Source organism: Schistosoma haematobium, chromosome 7, assembly GCF_000699445.3.
Source record: "Schistosoma haematobium chromosome 7, whole genome shotgun sequence".
Classification (NCBI taxonomy): domain Eukaryota; kingdom Metazoa; phylum Platyhelminthes; class Trematoda; order Strigeidida; family Schistosomatidae; genus Schistosoma; species Schistosoma haematobium.
The window spans coordinates 11958772-11984115 of NC_067202.1; the positions used below are offsets into that span (position 1 = coordinate 11958772).

The 25344-nt window shown below is 33.8% G+C and overlaps 2 protein-coding genes across 3 annotated transcripts in view; both read left to right on the plus strand.

Moving 5' to 3' along the window:
* Positions 1-16211, plus strand: part of UNC13C_2 (Protein unc-13 C) — a gene marked incomplete at its 5' end in the record, with an annotated part of 95673 nt that extends 79462 nt beyond the window's left edge. The window contains 6 exons of the mRNA XM_035731286.2: positions 678-749; positions 2887-2997; positions 6513-6738; positions 8263-8358; positions 13006-13168; positions 14230-16211. Of these exons, the coding sequence (XP_035588142.1) occupies positions 678-749; positions 2887-2997; positions 6513-6738; positions 8263-8358; positions 13006-13168; positions 14230-14539 (978 nt within the window). The 3' untranslated portion in view covers positions 14540-16211. The remainder of the gene's footprint in view (positions 1-677; positions 750-2886; positions 2998-6512; positions 6739-8262; positions 8359-13005; positions 13169-14229) is intronic.
* A 2375-nt stretch (positions 16212-18586) lies between these two features.
* The window catches only part of IDH3A_1 (Isocitrate dehydrogenase [NAD] subunit alpha, mitochondrial), a 39740-nt gene continuing 32982 nt past the window's right edge, over positions 18587-25344 (plus strand). Inside the window, exons 1-4 of one of the 2 annotated variants that reach the window (XM_051219588.1) lie at positions 18587-18659; positions 18700-18802; positions 19758-19930; positions 24478-24607. In XM_051219588.1, coding sequence (XP_051064443.1) covers positions 18601-18659; positions 18700-18802; positions 19758-19930; positions 24478-24607 — 465 coding nt within the window. In that variant the 5' untranslated portion in view covers positions 18587-18600. The remainder of the gene's footprint in view (positions 18660-18699; positions 18803-19757; positions 19931-24477; positions 24608-25344) is intronic. The other variant, XM_051219589.1, reaches the window with a different exon arrangement.

Here is a 25344-nt window from a genome sequence, read left to right on the forward strand (position 1 = left end):
GTAGGTGTCGTTTGCCCCACATATACTGTACCAGTCTTTGTTCTTGCTCTCTTTAAAATAATAAAGAGAACTATGTGTATGAAATATCCTATTGTTAAACTCTAATTACACTGAACAAAGTTTTTTTGTTTATTCTTAAGTAGATTTTATAAATAATAAAGATTTACTTAATTTTTGCCCATTTTCCCTACGTTACTCATTCGTTTTCCCCAAATAAGTACACATATAAGTGTACACTTCTTAGACTGTTTTTTTTGACAATGTAAAGCTTGTGAGATGGTGGGGAAGATTTGTAGCTCAGGTGGATGATTTTGGTGGAATTTTGTTCTGTGAGCTGGATGGTTTGGTCGTGGAGCTTTCATCGTCCTTCTGAACGAAATCATCAGCACAAACTTCAAATAGAAGTGAAGTGTTTGAATTTCTCCATATGTGTTTCAAAGCTTGTTCTGTGCACCTCGATGTTGATTGGTTCTTATTGACCTTAAATTCGTCATTGTTTACTTCTTTGTTTTGCTTGTGTCTCCCATTGTTTTGATTTTTGTTCTTATGTTTGTGCATGATTTTTCTGATGTAAAGCTTGTATATATATATGTTATACCAAACAGTACATTAGAATAGTTGTCAACGTTCTTGTTTAATTATTTGTGTTTGTATTTCCAAACATTAATTTTTTCAAGCAATTATGGCGAATAACAATGTGTAATTTAGAAAAACTTGTTGTACTACCCGCAGTTACTGATCAAAAACAGGTAAATAGTTTTCTTACCTCTTCATATTTTAATTTATGTGTACATTCTGTGTTGATTGAATGTTACATAAATCTATGTTCGTTTACTTCTGGAATTTTCAGAAGAGAAACGATCATTTATTAGTTTGTTTGATCTATAAATTCTGAGCAACATTATTTTTTGGTGATGTTCAGGAAATAATTGATAATGTTCTGTTGACATTCATAGTCTTTGAACAAATTTCTTGATATCATATTCAGTCACAAGTTGAGTTTCAGATAGGTGTTAGTGATAAAATGAAGAATGGACTTTTGTTCTGCACAGGACTTACAGTGTAAATGTACTTGGATCTCAATGTTCGTTTGCAGGTTAAGATTTCAATTCAGTGCCCATTGCATCAAACTTGACTCAGTAACTTGGTAGGTAACACTTTAGCATTTGGACAAATGGTTACTTAGTCCGAATCTAAGTGGAAACACTTAAGGTGAAATATAAACAAATCTGGCTATCACGTCTAAAACAGGACGAAACCCGAGCCTTTAATTACATTGTTAGTCACTATCCGGAATATGCTATGTTTGAATTTTTATAGACTTGTTGTGTTCATAACATTAAATCATTTTCAGTAACCAGTAAGAAGTGAAAAATGGTTACTGCTACTAGACGTTAAATTAAACTGGATGTCAATTACCCATGACTGTTTTTTCCTAAAAAAACATGTCGTTTTTCCTCACCAGGAAAAATCTTGTTTTAAGGTTAGAAATTGTTCTGAACGCAAAATCAGTCTTTCGAACATGTTGGTGAGTTAAGAAGTTATTTCTTTTTGTGAACTAGGTCTTTTAGAAGTGAATTTAAGCAAATATAATGAAGGATAGGTTAACATCATAAAGTTGTGAAGTGGCTAGCTGTGGGATCCAGGATACACTTCATGATATTTAAGACCTATCAGCTAGATGTACCTGTATGCAACTGTTCGTGTTCACCCCGATACTTGGGTCTAATATTTTTTGCTTCAAATGCCGAACTTGCTACCCTTTAAAACTACTGTGTTCAAATCGTCACTAGCTTGTGCAACTGGTATAAACTTTGTGTTGAATGTCATAGACATTTAGCGTATACCTTTTTTTAAACAAAATAAATGTTGGATTACTATATTTGGCTTCATAGTAAACCCAAATTGACACCGGTCTTTCATAATTTTCTGTTCATTCAAGACCTCAAAGATAAAATTTATATTAATATTGTCAAACGTTTGCTCATAGAAAAATAGAGACATGTTCTAATTAGTCTTTAAATATCAACTTATATCTTAATATCAGAAGGGGTTTTTTCGTGGACATAATAGTGATTTCAATGGTTGAGATCATGAGGAGTCCCACAATAGGACGAAACGGCTGTTCAGTGCTTTCAGGTTCTCCATGGTGGTCTAGATTCAATTGACTCTTGATTTCAACCATTGAAATTACTATTTTAATGTCTAGATTATGATGCTAACAGAATTCTATGAGGAAAGTTTACACTGCTGCCACCATAACAGGTGAATCAATATTTAAATGAATTAAAATTTCATTTTAGTTGTGTAAAAACGTTATGAAGCCTAGTACCCTTGTTTCATGTTACCCTAAGCATTTCAAATTTGATTCATAAAGTTCGGTTAGATTTAATGAATGTTGATAATGGTTAGCTAGTAACCGATATTTATTCTTCAACTTCCAAGGGGGATCTGTTTTGTTTTATAACATGTAATCTTTTTTTCTATGGTTAAATATAATCACCACAAATCACTAGGTGAGTTCAATAACGGAAAGAAATAAACTGAATTTATATCTCTATTTTTCATTATTGAGTGAAATCCATGGAACAAGTTAACTGATAATAAGTTCATACCATCAAGAAACATCTTCAAGTTTGTAATTGGGACACTGAATGAAGTGTACACAAATCATTTATTTAGACGAGTATGTATAGGCCACGAATTTGACAAGTGTATAATCGATTTTATCTAATAGCGTGCCTTCTTCATTATCTCTTGCCTGTAGTTTATCCTTATGATAGCACGTAAACAAAGGTATATTGTTTGTCTGAAACAGCACACTCTACCAGTTTACTGTTAACATTTAACTAATATGAAATACAATTGTGTTCTTCTTCCCTTTAGTTGGCTACGGGATTACTTTTAAGCTCAAATGCATCAGCGAAATTAATCGGTGGGGCACAAAGCCTATTAAGTCATGTTGGTAGTCAAGTTGTACAGGGGAAAATTTTATCTGTAAGTTGAATAACTTTGTTTTTGTGAAATCATAGTCTTCTGTGGTTCACTTAAATTTTGAACAACATAGTTTATCATTAGTTTAAAGAAAGAACTCTTGTTCAGTGCTATTAACATTAGGTTATTTAGTAGAGATCAAGATATCAAGGTATTTGATCTAGAAACAATGTGGGAGGGTTTAAAATGTTTATTTTGTGATTAAACTATCTCTTGTACCCGAAAAGATCAACAAAGCTAGGTTGAATTGAATCATAACCACTGAACTGTGTCCAATCAGACAAAGAACCCAAACAAAACTATCTGTTGTTGCAAACTCTGAAAATTTAATCTATGCATGAAGAAGGAGAAGAATGGTTGTCTGTTGTATTTTGATTTCCATCTGGACTAACAACACTCAACCCATGAACTCTACACAAAAATCTATTTCAAAATATGCGATAGTTTGGAGATAAAATTCATCCTTCCTTAAACCTATTCATCATAACACTGTAAAGATTAGTTGACTTCCATGTATTTGATCTTGTACTATTTCTTGTGTGTTATTATTATTTAGACTCAAAAATCTACTTAATTCTTTGCATAACATACCAATTTAGAATAAACTGTAGATGAAATTTTTCTGAAATTAAGTAACAAATTTATTATGGTGTACCTACAGGTTCCATTAAAGGAATTAGGGCCAAGGAAGGATGAGAGTTAATTAACTGTGATTTCTGAATGGTTGAAAGATGATGTGACAGTAAAATGAAAGTTAATTGAAAAACTACAATAAGGATAAATGGTGAAACTATAATTTAGAGACAACCTTTGGGTGACGCTAAAGTAACCTTGAGAATGTCCATTTACTAACTAGCACGAAATGAGGGTTATCAACCAGGTTGGCGAATCAGAATTATGATTTAAAGCTGACGGTTATTGTTTGGAATTAGATTAAGGATTTTCATCACAAACTGACAAACTAAAATGCCGAAATAAATGAATGAATTTTATGCTAAGATCCATGACCTGTTACCCTAAATCTGATTATATATAAACTGATTCACTTAGCTTTTTGAGTATTAATTTTTACTGATCTATACGTTCATGGTAAGTTTTCTTAATCATGAAATTTAGGATAAATAGTTGAATTCAATTGATTATCTAGTTTATTCACAATGGCCTATAAAAGCTCAGCTTTCATTTGAATATTAAATGTGTCATTTAATATTCTAATCATTACTGGGTACTGTTATAACTTGTGGCCTGTGTGCCCTGTGAATATATAACGTAACGAGCAGTGAATTATCGATCGAAACAATGACGCTAAAAACCGTGCGAGAAGTCTAGATTACATATCGGTCCTGCTTCCTGCCTAGCCCAGCCAGTTAAGTCCAGAACACCAATCTCAGCCTCTGTGATATGAATTATCTATTTCAAGCATACTAGGTTTGTATACTAACCAGACAGACCACATCGTACCATAAAATAGGAAATAACATTTGTATAAGATTTAGCCAAACGTGGCTGTGAGTATGGGAGGTAGGGATTAATTGACAGAGTATAATTCAAGAATGGTAAATCGTAGAATAATAGTTCATATGTCAAAATAAAGCTCATGATAAGAGGGACATGAATATGAATAGTTTAGTTATTTAACGATTATACGACAAAAATATACGCATAGTATTGGCCCATAAATGGATCCCAAAGTTACCATTCATAATGCTTATCGGGGCATAACAGGTAGTGACAGAGATGATTAATTATCAGTATGCGCTTTTTGTATAGATGCATGATTATTTATCTCTTTGCATATCAATGAACTCTATGTAAATTTATTCAATAATTCACACATTGTTTGATATCCCTATTAATCCAAATACTGTTAGATTTAATGATGAAGTCAATTTGAACTTCATCCATACGTTCACTCACATAATTCACCTATTCATTTTCTTGTATGAAATATCATTGTTGAGTGAAATATTTTATTTAATCTGTATTGAATAACAGTGTTTTTGAAACTTCTAGATGGGTGACAGATCACATGTCATGTTTTTGATTGAATAATTATCTTCCTCTGTTATATTTAGTATACTCCTAGAACTTTCTAGATGACTAAGTTCACCTTAAAAGGTATGAATACACACGATCTTCTATGTGTACCTTAACAGTGGAGTAAAACTTCTTTCGGGACTTTCGACCTTTTCTCTTGTGTTCAGGTTGTTTATATTTAGTCCAGAGTTACTAGAAGTGGATAGAAAATCATATCGAGATTTTGATTAGAAGATTTAATAATAACATTCCCAATATATTACAATGGAATTTTAATATCGTGTTCTCAAATGAACTTGTTACACTGTGGGATAAGTATAAGGAAATGTATAAAGTTAACCAGTGATCAAATGTGAATGGAGTCTGATAAGTTTGCCTATAAAAGGGTATGATTAAATAGTAAGACAGGGAAAATAATACAAACAAGTATTTGAAGAATCATTATTCATTAATAAGTCTAAATTCATTGGTTTATTTTTCAATGTTCAAATCACTAGCTGAATGAAACAATTGAAGATTATGAGAACAATTATTTAGCATTTTGTTGTTATGTCGTGTGGATCTGAAGTGGAATTTGTTTTTTCCAGTTAGTGTTGACCTTAGTTACTTCATAGATTAAGTCATCAATTGTTTCGCAACTTCATTCACATATGAATCAAATACAACCAAATGTATTCACTCTTAATCTCTCTCCATATCTGGCGTCTCAGTAGTGATAGATCTTTCTTCTGCCATCGATGCAAGTGGTTTTGCGACCTAAGCGATTCTCATTTGATGGATTTTTTTCTGTACCTCTTTCTCTCTCCCTCTCTTACACACTGGTATGTTGTGGAGTATATAAATTTAATGTGAATCTCATCTGCACTGAGTTCGGTACTGTTTATGAATAACTGAATGGCATGACCTGATTCATCGTTCTCGCTAATTCAGTACAAAAACTCTATCAGTTAGAATTCAACTGTGAATATTGAACAATACCATATGTTGACTAACAAGATGATAACACTTCACTTTTGTAAGATAACCAATTTTAATTTTAAATTTGGATGGTAACTAGTAGTGGGATTCAGGACTCTTGTGTCATCCTATTTGGGACTTATCAATTTCTTCTATTTTTATGTTTACCTTGACTACAAAATTCACATGAACAAAAGTGTGTTTGGGGTGGTGATATTGGAGGATTTTGTTTGTTATAATTCAACCATATGATCTATTGAAGTTATGAACCAATCAATGTAAGAGGACCTTTGACAATCTGGAATCTTTGAACTCCCGCTTCATCCTAGTATTAGACTTTTCAACACTGAGCATCCATGATCCCTCAAGTAGCAATCGAACCCAGGTTTTTCGGTCTCGTGCGTGGTGGCTTAGCCTCCAGACATGATCTACCATGACTTATAGATTTTAGATAGTTCAGCTCTCATCAGTTTTGAATAGGTGAAAGCAGTTTATATGTAACTTAAATTTATATTGTATTGTAGGAAACAACACGTGAACCAGAAAAAGGCCTTACACCATATCAATGTGAATTACTTGGTATTTGCTTGAATACAATTCGTGTATATTTTCATGCTGGTGGGCGTGGTGTGAAACGTTCGTTTCTTGATAGAAGTCCAGAACTACATAGTTTACGACAAGTATTAGCTCTATATTCTCAGGCTACAGATGAATTACTTCGAGATTTTATAGCTACACAAACTTCACAAGGTAATGACTTGTTTTATACAGACAAAATATTTTTTACTTATGATGAATGAATAAGTATTTTAAACTGAATTGTTCATTAAACTATGGCTACATTAATTGTTTACTTTAGTTCAGAGTTTGAAATTATATAATTTCAATGAATATCTACCAAATCGACTTGAATGACCAACTATCTAATTCATACTAAGGTGCTAGTATAGAGGTTGTGGAGATTATTAAGTTTTTGATTGAGATCATGAACCAATTGATGTTAGACCACCACCTTTCAGGTTTCTAAAGGTGGTGGTCTAACATCAATTGGTTCATGATCTCAATCAAAAACTTAATAATCTCCACAACCTCTATACTAGTACTCAACATGTGCTCACTAGTGACTAGCTTCGTGAGGGAATTCTCAGAGTTCTAGTGAGAAGCCGTGACCAGTGGAGCTAATCCATGTCGGGTAGAGACAGGTATCTACCTCAGTACAACGGAAGTTGGTCGCGCAATTTCGTGGATTGGTTGATGTTAGACACTATCACCATTGGATGCCGGCTCAGTGGTCCTGTTGGTTAAGCGTTCGCGCGCGAGACCGAAGGCACTGGGTTCGAATCCCGCGGGCAGGATCGTGAATGCGCACTGCTGTGGAGTCCCACAATAGGACGAAACGGCCGTCCAGTGCTTCCAGGTTTCCAAAGGTGGTGGTCTAACATCAATTGGTTCATGATCTCAATCATACTAAGGTGATTGGTGAGACTCACCGAGTCTTCACATTTATTGGAGATCTCATATACATTCAGCTGATGAATACCAATTAATATGACAACCACTTCCAAGGTTTTTTGCTTACGAACTCCAAGTTCCTAACATCAAAATGATTATTATGTACAATTACTTTTGGGATTAAAAATTTCAGTAATTAAAAAGTGGATTCATCTGTTAACCCATTTAAAATGTTTCTTGATCAACTTTCAATCACATAGTCATGTTGTCAACTGAACAAGAGAAACAAGTCTACTTTTAAAAGCATTGAATTTTCTGGTTCAGACATTTCTTTAGATTTCAAACCAGTGACTAAAATATCTATTAAACTGGAAAAGCACTCATTTTTTTTTGAATTGTACTTGTAAGAGCTCCTTGAAGTTTTGAATGAGAATCAACGACAAATGGCATTAAGCCATGTTGAGGGTGAGGAGAACACCCATAGATAGCATTGAATAGTGATTGCTCATCTTCATAGATTAACTTAAGTTGTAGACTGTAAATTACTTAAGTTGCAAATTAGTAGTTTATAGGCAACAAGTACGTTTCAAGTACTGACAGGTCGTGGAAGAACCTTTCAACGTGAGGGTATATTAGATACTTTCGATTTATCCAACCTTTTTGTATAAACTATTCTCAGGTTGAACAAGCTCCATAAATCACACATCCCAATAAGTTAAGTTTATTATTACATTTTGAAATATATATATATAAAAGAAACAGAAACGATTTTGATTCCCATGTTTGTTGTTGTATTTTCTAAATTATTATTATTCACTAAAGATTATCTGGCCAATGAGGAACCAGTTGGCTACTTAACACTTCAAGTAGAAATTTTCAAGCACCCTGGTACCGGTGAATATAAAGTAAATGTGAAAAGTAAGTCAAGTCTCATTATCACTGTATTTCTCATTCTGTCGATGAGTGGCAATGTAGTGAACGAAGGATAAGGTGGGAAAAACCAACTTATAAATTAATGTGAAATTATAAAGTGTCTTACTAAAATATGAAAACCAAACATTAAATACTTCATGTGCATATCTTTCATCAGTTGTCTCTTGAAAATTTCATCCTCCATTTGTCCTTGTTTCTATTACAATTACTCACAGTATATATTTCTGTTCTTTTCAATTCAATCTAATCAATCTTCTACTGGCATGCATTCCACTTCTGATTGTTGCTACATACTACTTATGTCAACATAAGTAGCATATAGTGGCTGGTGAATTGAACATGGTATCAGTCATTATTGTTCTGTGCCAATTAAAATGAAGCAGAAAAATTTATTAGTATATCAGTTTGGATAATACGAGATTCATTTGACTGTGAACAGTTGTTTTGGATATAATGATGACACAAGTTTCTTCACAACTCCATTCCTATTCCTATTAGCAAACGTCAGCCTAGTATGCATAACAGTTGATTATTTGTATTGTTTTTGTTAACGAAAACTAAAATCCTTTACAAAAATATCTGAAAAGGGAACTAATTATATGAAGGAAACAATCATTATTGATCAAAACAAGTAACTGAGTGAAATGTAATCAGAATCAGGAAATGATTAAAATATTCTTTTTTCATAGTTTGAGGTGTATAGAAATATAATTAAAGACTCATTTGGATTGAACTTACTATAGTGTTTCTAAGTATTTGAATTATAGTAAGAACTAAGAGTCTCGGAAATAACGTAATTGAATCAAGAAGTACTAGATAAGCACAAACGAATGTACTGAATTTAGAATTCGAAATTAAACATTCAACAAGTACAATGGTATCAATTAGTTCATTCAAACACCACACTTAATCAAATATGATTAACTTATGATTGTATAACATGAAGCTCAAAAGATCAGAAAGGAAAAGTTGGAAAACGCATTTAATCATACTTATACTTGTCTTGACAAATATTACTAGAAATTTAAAACAATTAGTCCCTTTGATAAATTTCGATAATGATATTAGAAGACGAAGATTATCAGAACTATGTGATATATTAGCGCAATACATTTCGAACAATCTGGTCACACATATACTTGTTAAGAGCATTTATATATGAAAATAAAAGGTCAACTAGACAGGAAACGGGGTAAGAGTATTGTGCTAATATATCACATAGTTCTGATAATCTTTGTCTTCTAATATCATTATCGAAATATTACTAGCTTTTAATTCATTTTTCATGTTTTCCAGATATGTATGGTTTCTAATATCATCTACTATCCTAACCCTGGTCAGTATCTGTAAATATATTCGTTGTTCGGATAGTGTTAGGTAGACGGTATGATCTAAATTTCCCCAAAATTTAATAAGGATATATGACGGGGGATATTTTCAAAGAAATTCCATCACAAAATATCATCAATCACAAAGTTTGTTGTTAACAAATCTGTAGCGAAACTCTTTCGTTACGAGGTATTATTAAGTATATAACCCGATCTCTTGACTTATCGCATTTTTAAACTTCCAGTAGACCTCAGTAGGTATCCAGATGATGTTAGAGTTTACTGTAGAAAATCTAAACGTATCATTGCTATGAAACACCAATGGTTTTAATTTATCATATTCCAAGTAGTTAATTGTATACTCTGTGTCTAAATACCAGAAATGGATCAACATAAAACTGAGTATACACACTGACTAGTAGTCCCATAGTAGAAAAATGAAAAAAAAATAATATCACAGCCAACCATAAATTCATATAGTTGTTTTATTGTATTCTTCAAAATGCCGACAGGAAGATTGAAGATCTCTGATACTCTTACGAAATTTTAATACACAATATATACACATATATTTTATTAATTAGAGATAGCTACACAAAAGTGATGATTTTTTTCAAATAGTTCTAAGAAAGTTTATCCTTCTTAAGGTTTTGAATTTAAATATTGTTATAAGATGTCGGTAATGCAACGACACATTGGATATAACGTAAGCATTAAAACATTAGCTATTTGCCACAGGATAGTACGACCGGTTTAAGTATGGGTTTAGTATAAATACACTACTGATATTATATGTAGATAATAGGTTTGATAGATTAGACAGATCACTAAGGTATGTTACATGATAGAAGCATACACAGTATCTGGTCAGCAAGTGATTAAATTAGATAAGTTTGTTAACACAAAGTATAAGGAGTCACTCAGTAGAGGTCTTGAATGACAGTTAGATATAAAATATTTCCATTTATCAAGATGATTGGATACATCTGTCTTTAATGACTAGGTGATCATAGCTCACTAGCATATATCACATTGACAAACGAAATGCACACAGATGACGGTGAAAAATGTATCACCAGGAGCAGTTTTCTTCAAACATCTATTAACATAGATACATGTGTGCAGATTTTCGAAATTTATTGAGATCATGAACCGATTTAAGTTTGATAACCATTGAGGACCTGAAAATACTGTCTCATCCTATTATGTAAATATTCAGTAGGCTGTGTGTTTTCATGACTGCGTCATAAAATCCGATTGAACAATTCAACAAAAAGACTATATTTTGAGCCTTATCCATGTGCTAGAAAGTAGGAGAGTTAAGTGTTAATCCGTTATAAGTGTTTTTTGAAATTAATTGAGTATCAGAATAAAAATAAAATAAGACTCAATGTATTGATTAACACAAAAGTGAAAGATTCTTTTATTTGTGATCTATTTGTAATTATAATTTGGAGTTCTTTGAAATGCTCAATGCATATCATATGATGTATGCATTTATGGACTTTCCTTGATGATATCCTCATTAAATGAGCAATAGTGTGAACTTTATGATTTGATTGGATTTATTATTATTGGCTGTTTACCTACACTTTTGGATCGTGAATAGTATTCGATGATTATGAACAGTACAATTATAACTTTTTAAACTTATACTCAACAAAATTTGACCGCGATTAGGGTTCTGTTGAAAACCAGGGAAAATCTGACTGTTATTTCGTTCCAGTATGTGATTTTTCAACTATGAGGCGCTTATAAATTCACCTCGGTTATAAGTAACAACCTTTGGGTCTTAAGGCAAACACTTAACCGTAAGAACTAATAGATTGGAACGGGATTGTACAAATACAACTTCAATCAGTTTGTGATATGTTTAGACAATTTGAAGATTAATTGTTCGCCACAAAACCTAAATGTCTTGAGTTTAATATCTGATAAAGTTTAGAGTTTACCCTGTTTAGAAGTCCTAAAATAGGACGAAATAACTATGGAGTACTTCCTGGTTGTTAATTGCACCTCAAATGATATCTGTGATGAGTAAAACTTACAAACTAAACCAACCTCTACAAGACTCCTATCACTAAATTACAACATTTGTCAACTTGGTCTCCTATACAACCGTTGGACAAAAGAGCTTAAATTGGTCATAATTTAATAAGCGGTGCAACCATACGAGTTAACACTAAACACATTTAAGCATAGATTCAATGTAATCACTATTCTTTCATAGGAGTGATAGAATGAATTGGTCCTTATTATGGGAAATTAAGTTTCGTTTTGAGAATGACTTAGTATTATTCACTGTAGATTGAGAAAAATATTTAAACAAACTTAATTTTTATACAGACATGTTAGGTGTTTGAAGGTAGTTGATAGACGACCCAGGATCGAGGTTTCGTGCAATCTGACACTCATCAACAAGGCATGCTTGTAATCTTAAGGGAACTAATGCTTCCTCCTGAATTGAAACCTTAGTCAGTTGCACTGTCTGAGGTGCTACGAATACTGTTTTTCGACAGTAATGTCAAGTCACTTAGATTAATCGACACACTATAAACTGATAGACAGAATTGTCATAACTAAAGACTAAACCAACAAAACATGATCATTAGTCAGTGACCAGTCAGTGTATTTAGCTCTATATTAATAACATGAAATTGATTAGCCTTAAATGAAAAATTCGTAATTGCTTCATTGAATTTCTGTCCTTATAAGGTCTTCTCAGAAACTGTTGATTTTTTGGAAGGAATAAACCGGATAACAATTGGAAAATATAAAATATTGGAATGGTTATTTTGTATAATCCATTTAACACTCGTCAAGAAGGCGTAATTAAGATCTTAAAATAGGTTGGCATGCGGCACAGTGTTGGTTCTTCAAATAATAAAGAGACAATTAACAGAATGTTTTGTTAATCGTTGAGTCACACAGTATTGAAAAGGTGAAGAAGGTTTATAGCTCACGTGGATGATTTCGACGGAGTTTTGTTCTCTGAACGACATCATCAGCACAAACTTCAGATAGAAGACTTCAGAAGAACGATGAAAGCTCCACGACTAAACCATCCATCTCAGAGAACAAAACTCCATCAAAGTCACACAGTATCACATGCAACCATCTAAAAAAACTTGAATGTGAATGGGATGAAAATCTGTGAATGACTAGATTAAATACATGTACTAGTATTAGACATTCAACAGTTATACGCTTAAATACACAGTTATATAATTAAAGTAATTCGTGCATCCAGTTATCATTCAGTGACTATCAATACCTGTATACATACAATATATATTTTGTTTAGTTCATACAGCTTCAGATTTGAATTGGTCTCTTGCCACTGGAATGTTTAGACCATTTGTAGAAGTTTACATTTTTGGACCATTATTATCTGATCGTAAACGTAAAGCTGCTACAAAATCGAAATCAGTTACTACAATGCCCATTTATCACGAAACCTTTGTATTGTAAGTATACTTAATATAAATTCGATATTTCATCTAAAAATGATTACAGTTAAATGATATATATATATACATGATTTCTTGTGTGTATATATTGACGCTTGACTACTTAAAGATTTGAAATAAAGTTGAGATAATTTAACGAAGTCAGTGAACATAAACCTATTATTAAGATGGAGCAAAGACACATAGTATATCGGATAATTATTGAGAATGAAATCATTTACTTTGGTAGTTTTCACAGCCCACATCAAGAAAACAAGTTTCTTCAATGTGTTATTTACATAAAAAGTAGAACTTAAAACACTATAATAATAATTCTTGAGATGATTCAAGGTATTCCAGATATAAAATAGAAGAACAATATAAGAACATAAAATTGAGTAGTTAATATTATAAGAGTTTTATTTTTCTGGTTAGCGTTTTTTTTAGCGAGTTAGTTTTCTACGGGATGGGGTCGCCAACCCCATGTCTAATCCTCCTTCTTTACCCGGACTTGGGACCGGCAGTAACTCTAGAAGAGCTACAGGCGGAGTTATTATAAGAGTTACTGTCATCTAAATTCAACCTATGTTATCTAATGTTTTTGAGCATAGATTATAACCAGTTAGCCCGCTACACTCATGAAGTTTGCATCTCTTGATGTGAGTCGATTTATATTGTCCAAGTATTTACCTCCATTTATGACTTAACTGAGAAAATGTTTGTAATACCAGTTGATTTCGTTTTTCCTGTATATATTCTTATATCTTAATATATGTTTCCATTTTGGTGGTGTTGTGTTCTTTGAATTAGATAATTTAATTGTAGAGCTATAAATGTCATTCTGGACAATATCATCTGTGCCTACTTTATGTAGAAGTGGGCTTTTCAGTTTTTTTCTGAAAGCGTTGTGCCAGCTTGTTTTGACGACTTTGAGGTGGGCGTTAAAAGTAATGTTCAGAATACCAATGAAAGCTTCACGATTAAATTTTCTACCTTGGAGAATACAACATCACTAAATGCATTCATCTAAGGTAGAAAAATCTTACAATTAATATAATTTGTATTTGACATTTTTGTAGTTTCTTATCTAATCAAAGTGATCCTGAATGGTATGAATTACATTTATCTGTAAAAGATTATTGTTTTGGACGAACTGATCGTCTTGTCGGTGTCACAGTATTATCTTTATCTAGAGCATTAAATCTTGGTGCAACTCCAATTCGACTACCTTTAGGACGACGTTTACATTTTACAGAAACTGGATGGACTGTATTACGTGTACTTTCACAACGTGTTAATACAGATGATGTAGCCAGAGAGTTTGTTCGTGCTAAATCTGAATATCGTGCTACCACAGAGAATGATAATACTGTATCGGTAGCACAATAGAATGGAGAATAATAATGATTTTATTAACATATTTATATATTTCAAGATATCATTAATATAGTGATACATATTTTTTTTCTTTTATGAGCAATAATGATAGATTAAAAGGACATAAATCAGGAACAAAACTATTTATTTACTATTAACAATAATCCGCAGGGTAAGAGATGGAGAGAGAGAGAGAGGGAGAGGGAGAGAGACAGAAATAATATCTAGTACGAAGTTACCAATACAGTATTTTTGATGATTTGCTTAATTCTTTCTCTTTAAGTGCATTCAAACAATTCTCAAGAGATTTGCATTTACATACGTATACATACATACCTACTTACATACCTACATACCTACATAGATAAAGTACGGATAAACAGATTGTAATATCTCAGCGCCTATTTTCTATAGTTTCACTATTATTTATGTACTAATGACCTGAGCTATATTCTCTGTAATAATATTCGCCGAGTGTATAAAAGTTTTTATACATATATATATCGAGAGAGTGAGAGAGATTCGACAAAATCAATAGTTTGTACTGAATAGCTCGTATATGGAGTTAAAAGTGACCACATATGTACACAAATTTACACACACACACAAATATATATTTATAAATTTAGAAGATAAACAATTACATTGATTGCCATTGCTTATTGAAAACCTGAGCATGAATATACAAACAATCAATATATGTATCCAATCCAGATAAATGAATAAATATGAGTAAAGGATAACTGCCTACTTCTTTTTTTCATCCAAAGAGTTTCTTTTGTTTAATATTATTTATAAATCAGGAATGCATTTCTTCTTTTTGTCCAATTTCATTTGGGGGGGATTTGTGAGCAGTAAAAAGTGTTTTCAATAATACCTCAATCGTTATATTGTTGGTACTATTATTAAAGAACGGTAATAGATAACAAAATGATGTTTAAAATAGTTGGATTACGATCTAATCGATTGTATATGTTCGGGAAATGATTGTTATGAAGCGTTTATGCATATCGTTCAATTCATATCTTCTATCCATCCAAGTTTAACAGGAGTGAGGTGACTGCTTAACTTTGTTATTTTCAAATCTAAGTCATACTATATTGCGACCATTTAGCCTGACCTACCTCAGCATATCAAACAGCATATTACTCTTCCTTAATGTCTATAGCAGATAGGTAGAATACTACCAGTGAAATTACTCAGTAAGCAGAACAGACTATCGAGAGTTCATGAACATAGATTGAGACTATGCTCCATCGTATGCAGAAATCGTGTCACTGATTGGTCAACCCCCTTTAGTCATCAGCGTTCAGTCACCAGTCTTTTTTTTGTATGGATGAAATCAACTTGACAGATAGTTTAGCTAGAGTTCAGTGAAGTTAAACTTAAGCTGTAAAGTTTCACGGTTACTAATAGATATACATGTCCAGTGCCATTACTGTTTAGGATTGCTGGTAAACCTTGCTTACGTGGCCAATTATTTTTAGTTGTCTTTTGATGCAAAAATGAAAGCAGATCATGTAAAAGTTTTGAAAAATTACATGTTTTACAGGTGAGTTGTAACAGCGAAAATGCAGAACTTCATGGAATGAGAGAACCTTTCTCAAACTCAGCTATCTCCAGTCAGTTTTTATATTAAGGGGGAGATTAGACTACTCGAATTTCTCTCTTCATTTTAAACCAATCCATACAGAATCCCACCTCCAAATAGAATTAGCTAATCCGCTTTGTACTTTCCGAGTGCTTCTACCATCCTAAATTTCGCCTCATAGAAGAACCTTAGTGCTACTCTATGAGAAACGCTAGTTGTCTTTCCTAAATGGAATCCTAGGGTTTGCAGGTTTTCATTTTCCACAGTCTGATTAGTTACTTCGTGCCCATAAAATTTTCAGAGCAAATGAATTGCACTTTAATAGAGTCTCGTCGGGCTTCGAGTGGTATGACGTTATTGTTCATGAGTATATTTATTTGGTTACCTACTAGCTTTTTTGCAAATGATGGTGATATTAAGAGATAATCAGACAATGTAGATAATATTTCTTGTTTTCTTTAACTTAGGACTTCTACAGGTCACTCATAAAGGAGCAAATGTGAATCTAGTGGGTGATGAACTGTAGAATTATGGTCTACTATGATATTAGTACTGCTCTAATAATGGACCTAATCCTAAATTTTGTAGATTTGTCATGATATAACTGCCTAATCTATAAGATCTTACGTGGAAGTCACACCATCGACTACACCAACTCACTGTATCGTATCAATTACCAATACATGATGTAGAACAAGGTTAGGCTAGAGAAGGAACAATATATTTAATATGAATAGAAGATATAAGGTAACATTCAGATGGACCACGCCTGCATGGTCGAGCCATGCCATCCGATCAACTCCAGTCAATTCAATCCATTGTTCGCTCCTTCTCCATTCTTAGGTATTTCTCTGTGTTAAATATTGAATATCTATTTTCTCAATAGTCTTGTGTTCAGCTTTGAAGATTGTATGGTTATGGTCCAATGCCACTACAGAACCTTCTTTCAAAGCCATTGCCAGATATCTTAATGACAGCACGAACAAGATTAATAATCCCACATTCGGTCATGATATTGGCAATAATGTGATAATGAGCATATAATGATAATTTGAATCGTAATGGAACAATCCAACAAATGGATCAATGAGAATAGTTGACGTGAGAACAAAGTATCGATAAGATAATACGACGTGAACACGTCCATGTCATGTTGCACAGGCTGTGCTGATTGCGTCGGATTGGAGTTTGCGCTGGCTTCGAAGGCGGGCTTACCATTTTAGTTCATCGAAAATATGGAGTGCCGCCGTTTCTTCATCGACGTAGCTTGCTGCGTTGCGCTCGTCGTCGGCGGGCTCATCACTTTAGTGGCCCGTTTGATCTGACTCCAAGACCGTACGAATGTTTGTTATCGCTTATTCTCGTATATCATCGTAGACTTAAATCGTGTTAGTCAGTAACAGAATTAAATAAGTCAAATAACGAGAATCGACCTGTGCATACATATATTTTGTATATGAAGCGAATGAAACAGAGCAAAGCAAAATGACACGCGGGGAAGATGGCTAGGAAGCCAACTCGATTTTAGCCAAGCGTTACTCAATATTTGTAGTCAGACAAAAGAAAGCTACAGACATGTGATTCATGGAATAAGAAGGGCACACACATATACGCTCATATAAAAACAATCAAGACTGACAAGCGAATAATTGACAAGGTCAAAATATGACTCAAGTGGAATGAATAGATTGGTTTGTCCAAAAACTAGAATAAGATATATGGGCTTAAAATAATGACTGACACTACAAGTACTTGCCACATGACTCAATTTAATGATTTTTTCAATATATGTCCTAACCACCGTCAACGCCTTTTTCTAATTTTACTCTTCAACTGGAAGCTGGTTTGTCCTCTTCCACATCAGGCTGTTTTTTGATGGTGTCCGATCAGCGAATATTCAGTGTCTTACATATACAATCGTTCATAAATACGTGTACATCTTTAGTGATGGTTGTGGTAGTTCTCCAATTTTCACCCATGTATTGACGTTCGCACTGGAGATTGTGACTTTGATGTTGGTTGACAGTTGTTTTGAGTTCCATATATTCTTCGATCGTAGGAAATCTGTTCTTGCCTTTTCAATCCTGACCTTTACGTCTGCATCAGATCCTCCCTGTTTATCGATGATGCTTTCCAGGGGCGTCAAAATTTCTGTCAGTCACAAGCTCCGGTTAAGAGTATGATTGGGCATGGTGTCAGCGAATAATTTATGACTGTAAATCCAACAACTTGCACAATCCACCCTAACCCAAGTAGTCATCCTAATTCTTCTACAATTACTTTTAAGTCATCGTTTATTGAGAAGATTCGATTCAAGAAATTTGTGAATAAAATATATTAGTAAAGAACTTGTACTCATCTCATTTATTTTGAAATTTTAGCACACAAAGAAAAATTTACAATATGAAAACATGCCAAGTTTTATTTCTTTCGTAAAAGTGTCGACACAAACTGTGTTTAAATACTCCAATCTATCAATTGCATGACGCGGAAAATGCGACTCTTGAGCTCCGTATCGCGCATTTTTGGAGTTGTAAATAGGTTTGCTTGTTAATCGCTCACGGTTGTTTATCTTATTCAGGAAGTCATCTTCAACCACTATAAAAACAGTTGCACTTATACCTGGTGATGGTATAGGTCCAGAAATATCGGCAGCTGTTCAGGAAATTTTCAAATTTGCTGATGTACGTTATATTAATAAGACGTCGTTTTATACATAATTTTCCATCTTTACCATACCAACCGAACTAAAGATAAACTCATTTTTTTACTAACAAATGTTTGGTCTGAATCTCTGAATTTTGATTTGAAAATCGATGTAACACTCAAGTGTTACACGTTACTTTTCCGCATCAATTTACTATATCTTAGTTTAAAACTCATTTTTGATTACTACATCAATAGTCATGCAAATTAGATGTTTTTCCAGTTCATATGCGCTTGCCTTTTTCTGGATTTCCATCTGTATAAATGTATGTCATTACGATTAATGCTAACTAAAATTATGCTAGCACGTAATTCCAATAACCATCGGACCCAATAATCAGAGTATCGTAGTCAGTATATAGTTTACTGCATTGTGATTACTATAAGGAGCCAAACCATTAAGAAGATTAGATCATTCGACTTTAATTGTCTGTGTTTAACTGATTAGTAATTTCAGCATGTCTAAATAACATATGAATTATTTTTCCGATTATGTTTGGAGTTCTCATTATATTAAAAGAAAACAGCGGTACATTGGTGAATAAGAACACTTTTTTGGCTTTCTTGTGTGGAACATCAAAACTACTTTTTACCCACCTCTGTGGTTTATTTACTTATTTATGTATTCAAACATGAACATTAGTTCAAGGAGGAACCAAATAGATATGCACTACATAGACCATCCAATTTGTGTGAGAGATGAGATACTACCCTGGTGCCCAAACCCAAGCTCTTCTGTAGAGTCGAAAATAATCTGTTTGAATTTAATTCTGGAGTTTTTAACACATAGAAAATCCTAATTATCATGGTGACACATCTGTTTGACGTATTTGCTTTTACTACGAAAGTCTTATTTGTTTCAATCAGTTGCAAAAAATAGTTTGGTTTTATCGCTTGGCACTTCATAATTTATTTTCTTTTTGAAAATACCAGGTTCCTATTAAATGGGATTCAGTGGATGTAACACCTCGACCTACAGAAGACGGTCGCTTTCGTATGCCACAGTCTTCACTAGATATTATACGCAAGCATGGAATTGGGTTAAAAGGTCCATTAGCTACTCCAATTGGGAAGGGTCATCAATCTTTAAATTTAGCATTACGAAAGTGAGTTCTGTTTCTCTGTAATGCACTAAAATTGGCTTTTTGATTTGTTACTTCTATTTCTTTCAGCCAACTGGAAATATCAGGACTTAGTGATGGCTGCTAAGTGGTTGAAGGCTATTGTTAAGATCCCTAAGACCTAGGTTCTTTGCTAGTTGGTACTCGTTAGAGACGTATATCTGATGCTTCCTTTCCAATCGTAAAACGGCTGGGATGTTAGCTAATCGGCCCGCTACTAGCTTGTAGGATTGGGAAATTTGCCCTAATCGATCGCTGAGTAGTAACCAATAAGTTGTCACATTCTAGGGACTAAATTACGATGGCTAAGATTTCTTAGTCTTCTAGTTAGTTAACAGTAGTATGTTTAGGAGTGTAGTGTGAATGTTTACAACCACTTATGATGTGATAGTTAAGAGACCAATGCTTTTTTGTTTCGATTAAAATACCGAATGAAGCAATACATATATAGTTCTTGACATGAGACCACATTCTTCCTAAGTAGTAGTGGTTTTTTCGGAATACATCCGAGAATTGTGGTTAAAACGAAAATCGTCATTGGTAATAATAAGAATTAGTCAAATCAGAAGTAATATTTCAGGTCGTTGGGTGGTCAGATAGGAATTTCTCGACTCCACATTTCTATTCATGCTACTACGTGGTCGGGAAAACTTTATTGAACAATTTAGTCTTATGCTGAACCAATCAACACAAATCATATAATCACTTGTCCTCTGTAATTTGAAGTTCCAATATATATGGCAAGTGCTATTTTCATTCACTAATTCGCAGTCAAAGCAAGTATGAATTTTTGTTATTCTATGATTTATTGAAGTATACAAATTTGAGAGTGGCAACCATATTTTTTGTTACCGATGTGTACATAGTCAATACAAGTCCCTCCTCATCATTGCATTCAATTGACTTGGTCATATCAAATAACTGTGCAATAAATTATACATCTATATGTTTATACCTGAATTTCGGACTGCTTATTCAGTTTTATGTAGTAATACAGCGCATTTATACTCATAGACCTCATAATTACTCGAGTACTTATGTATGAAAAGCACATACTTTCTATGGATGAAAATGGGCGAAATGAATTTTCATATTTAAAGGTAGAATTACTTCTCGCAGAGCAACTCCAGTCCTGCGAAAAGAACTGAGGCATTTAACACAGCAATCTAGGCTCTCTAATTTGGATTTTTGCTGATTCTCAGACTCAAATACACCATATAATTTAAGCTAGACAGCCCGTTAGTAATTTGTACGCACAACTATGTACTTGGTAATCTGGTTTATACATATATAAAACATGCCTTTTGCATTAGTCAGCGATAATGCTTAGTACAATGTCCTACGGCCTGTCAAATATCACATGAAAAAATCACCAATGAAAATACTGACTTCTATGACCCTGTCCGTGTACTGAACCAACTATGCGTCAGACATCACTATCATACCCGAGTCCTTATTGGTCCTCTGTATAGCAAATTCTCGCCTAACCTAGCCTGTTCAGTCCAGAATACAAACATCAGCCTCCACTGTAAGAATCGTATTTTTCAGAAATGCGTAGTTTATATACAAACAGACCAGACCGCATCACACCATAAAATGAAAAGCAACAATTATACGAAATCAAGCCACAAGTGGATGTGAGTGAGGGATTCTGTAACTGGTATATTGGGAATAAATTATGAATAGTAAACCGTATAACCGTAGCCAATGAGTCAGACGGAAATTTATGATAAAAGGAAATTGGATATGTATATAATCTAGTTACTTAATAGTTATCCAATAGAAAAATACGTAATAATAGCCCATACAGAATTCCTAGCAGTTACCATTCATTTGTTCTTCGTTCGGATATAACACTTAGATACTCAGACCCGAAGTATTTAGAGCAAGGCTCAGATCTGGGACCAAACCAACTGGGTTAGTTGCCATACTACCGGTCATGTTTATATATTGTTTCGGATTTCCTGAAATTTGTTAAAAATATGCAGTTTTTAAAACTGTCAACACGTTTGGAGTGAAATACGTTTCAGAATCACTTTTTTACACTATATAACTGTTGGTTTGAAGATGTGCGATTTGGAACATAAAACAATGTATATGAGTAATCTATAAATAGTTTTTCTTAGTTCCTGTACTCGTTGTTTAACTTAAAGTTGTATTCTAGATCAGTTCTATAACTGTGCTTAAATTGTATGATTAGTGACCTTGTTTGACCTTTCTATTTACTCATGTAGTCTCATCACTTTATATTTTGTACTTAACTCTGTTGTCTTACAAGTAAAATCAATCAACTTTTAAGACTCGACCCAAAATACTTAAGAACCGTTATATCAATCCATGAGTTTCGGCCTTGGAAATTACTTAAAAGAAAAATTAACAAAATCATCGATAACGCTCAAACACTGCGAAAGGTAAAGAGTTATACAAAAATGTTTCGCCGATCAGTATTCTAAAATATATGCGTTCGGTTACCACCTTTCAGGGATTTTGTAGGATTGGGGATAATTTTGTTGTTTTCGCCAGTTGCCAGCTTGTCAAAATAAAGTAGACTAGGGTTGGGTTCGAACTTGTATCCCTGTAGTTGGAATGCAGATGCTTTAACCATGATTAAAACGATACTTTTAGTATTCCCTATGTTAGGCACTATTTTATTGCTAATTGTTTCGAAATGATTGCAGTCTATCACTTAAATATGAGGAAATCGTTGAAGTCATAATGTAAAATCGAGAATATCTAGTTCAGCCGAACAAGGCGGTATTCACATTAATTGGTCACTGGGCTATATTACCTTGCTTTGAGTATCTACCAAATCTACTCTCTTAGTTGATCTTACCGTTCTGATAAGATGTGGCACCTTGGTCTGACGCTCACTTATGTCAGGCTTTGTGTTATTACTGACCACTAACTTATTATTATGATCTCTAAATGGTCTCTGAGCTAATTAACTGAGGTGCTGTAATGATGGAAGTGACTCAGTTTTTTCTCTCCTTACCTGACTTAGGTTGCTTAGTAAATACTATGAGTTCTGATGTCAGTATGACGATTACAAGATATCCTCTATTTATCAACAAACAAAGTTTACTGTCGAGTTCCCTTATCCATGTACAATAGGCGTGTTGCCTACGAAATTGAGAGGACGGAAAGCAAATGACCGGCACTTTAACCGGATTGGTTGGTACGCAGGATCCACCTAGGGAGGTGGAAAACTCTGGTTCCAAACCAATGGTGCACATGAACTCCAGGATCCTGAGTAATCAAATAGCGTAATAAGCACATCTTGGTAACCGGCTACCATGTGACTGCATCTCCTGACGTTGCTCCACTGCTTTGTGGATCGGACCTTTAGGTTGAAGGCTCCGGGTGTGGCCTCCTGAGAGAACCACCTGGTTCGGTCTAGACATCCGGGCAGCATCACATCCCTCACACAAATCAAGTGATTTGTGTGGCACATATGTATTTGGTGCCCCTTTGTACCAATATTTATGTGGGGAGAGTCCACTCTCCCTCTCGAAATGCTCTCACATGGCCCTGCGTATACAGCTACTGCCAGGGAAGTCCTACTCACTGCCTTCTCGTGGCGGAGATGTTGGTGGACACAGAAGTTTTGTCTTCTTTTAAGCGACTCAATATGGAATATAAACAAATTTGCGACAATAGGAGGTACTGGAATTCCTATAGCCACTCCATTTGTTTATTTATATAGGGTCATTTTGAAAGTGAAAAGTGGACTGGTCTGTGTCAACACCTGAACTAAGGATGGGGAGTGAAGTAGTCGAACGCGTCGACAAATTCATCGACTGAACATGGACTACCACGACGAGCAATGCTGACTAGTGTTGGGAATGGTTGGAAGAAAGTTAGGGGCGGCCAAACCAAAACGTGGCATCAGTGCTTGAAATTACTAACTTCTAGTCTGAGCCATGTTGGTAGATGCAGACTACTTGGTTGGGGTCCGCATGACTATCGTAACCAATGGTTGAAGACTGGATGAAATGGCTCAGAATCGATCACCATGGCGTCGGTGTATACACTCTCTGTCTTCCCTTAAACCATGAGATTAAAGTCACTTCATATCTTTCTTTCTACCAACTAATTCTTTTTTTCTGTACTATATCCTTACATAAAATCTTTCTTTTTTATATATTACCATCACTGAATTTACTACTTCTATGAATCCGGTGTGGGTCCGCTACGGATTTTGAATATTTGGTAAGCCATAGAAGCATGATATGGTGTTGGATTTAGGGTGTGCAGTAAACCGTAGGGTTGTTTATTCACTCTGAAGAAGTGGCTTACATCAAGTCATTAAACGTTAGGAATACAATTTTTCTATTGATTGAGATATAACAAGAATTATATTTATTACTAACTTTCTACCCAATGCTCAATTTATTTCAAACTATTAATTTCAATCGTAGCATTGACACCTAACAATTTTCTAGATAGTTCAAATTTCTGTTCGCTTCCTCACAAATGTACAGTAATTTATCATACTAGCTTTCTCTGTTCACATTATCATAATTTATTTACAGAGAGTTCAATCTTTATGCCAATGTTCGACCATGTAAATCTATTGAAGGCTATGAAACTCCTTATAAAAATGTTGATTTGGTTACAGTTAGAGAGAATACTGAAGGTGAATATTCTGGTATAGAACATGTGGTAAGTAATAAAAATGTTTTTTTTATATTTGTTCACGTTTTTTTCTCCTTTTACTCAGCTCCCTTTTTTGTATTATTCTATACTACTTGTTGATATTCAGTAACCAATTGTAATTCTAATAACTTTTGAACATCGTATGTACATTAACTGGTGACACTCAGTTTGTTTATTGTTGTGACTGCATTTCTATAACATTTTTAATGTTCGCCTTCAATTCCAATATACTCGTTAAATATTTGTTTCATTTGTAACAGTTTCCATATAGTGATTGGTGTTATTCGTTCTTGTTTCGATCTAGTTTGCCACTGTAATTTCGACATAGCCATTACCTATCATATGGTTATTTTGTTGTAACTAAGTTAAGATATATATTTTGGAGACTGCTCTCCTGTTATTGTACATAAACACCGTAGATACAGCAGATACCTCACGAGTTGAGGTGTATAATGTATTTTATGTAATTTCATGATAATAGTACCGTATTGAACGAAGACTTCTATAGGGAAGACCAATTTATTGTTTAATGCACAATTACACATTGGTTCAGTAAACTGTGAAACTCATACGTCAAATACATCATTTGCACAAGCTTCGTTGTTTCTTTATTCCTCTTGTTATCTTGGTTGCTTTCAGTTTTTCGCTTTTCAGCACCATCTTTACGGATAATCTTCCATTCTAGTTTGCTGGGTTTGACACATCATTCTATTGTCTGTTTGGAAACCCTGATAAGATTTTAC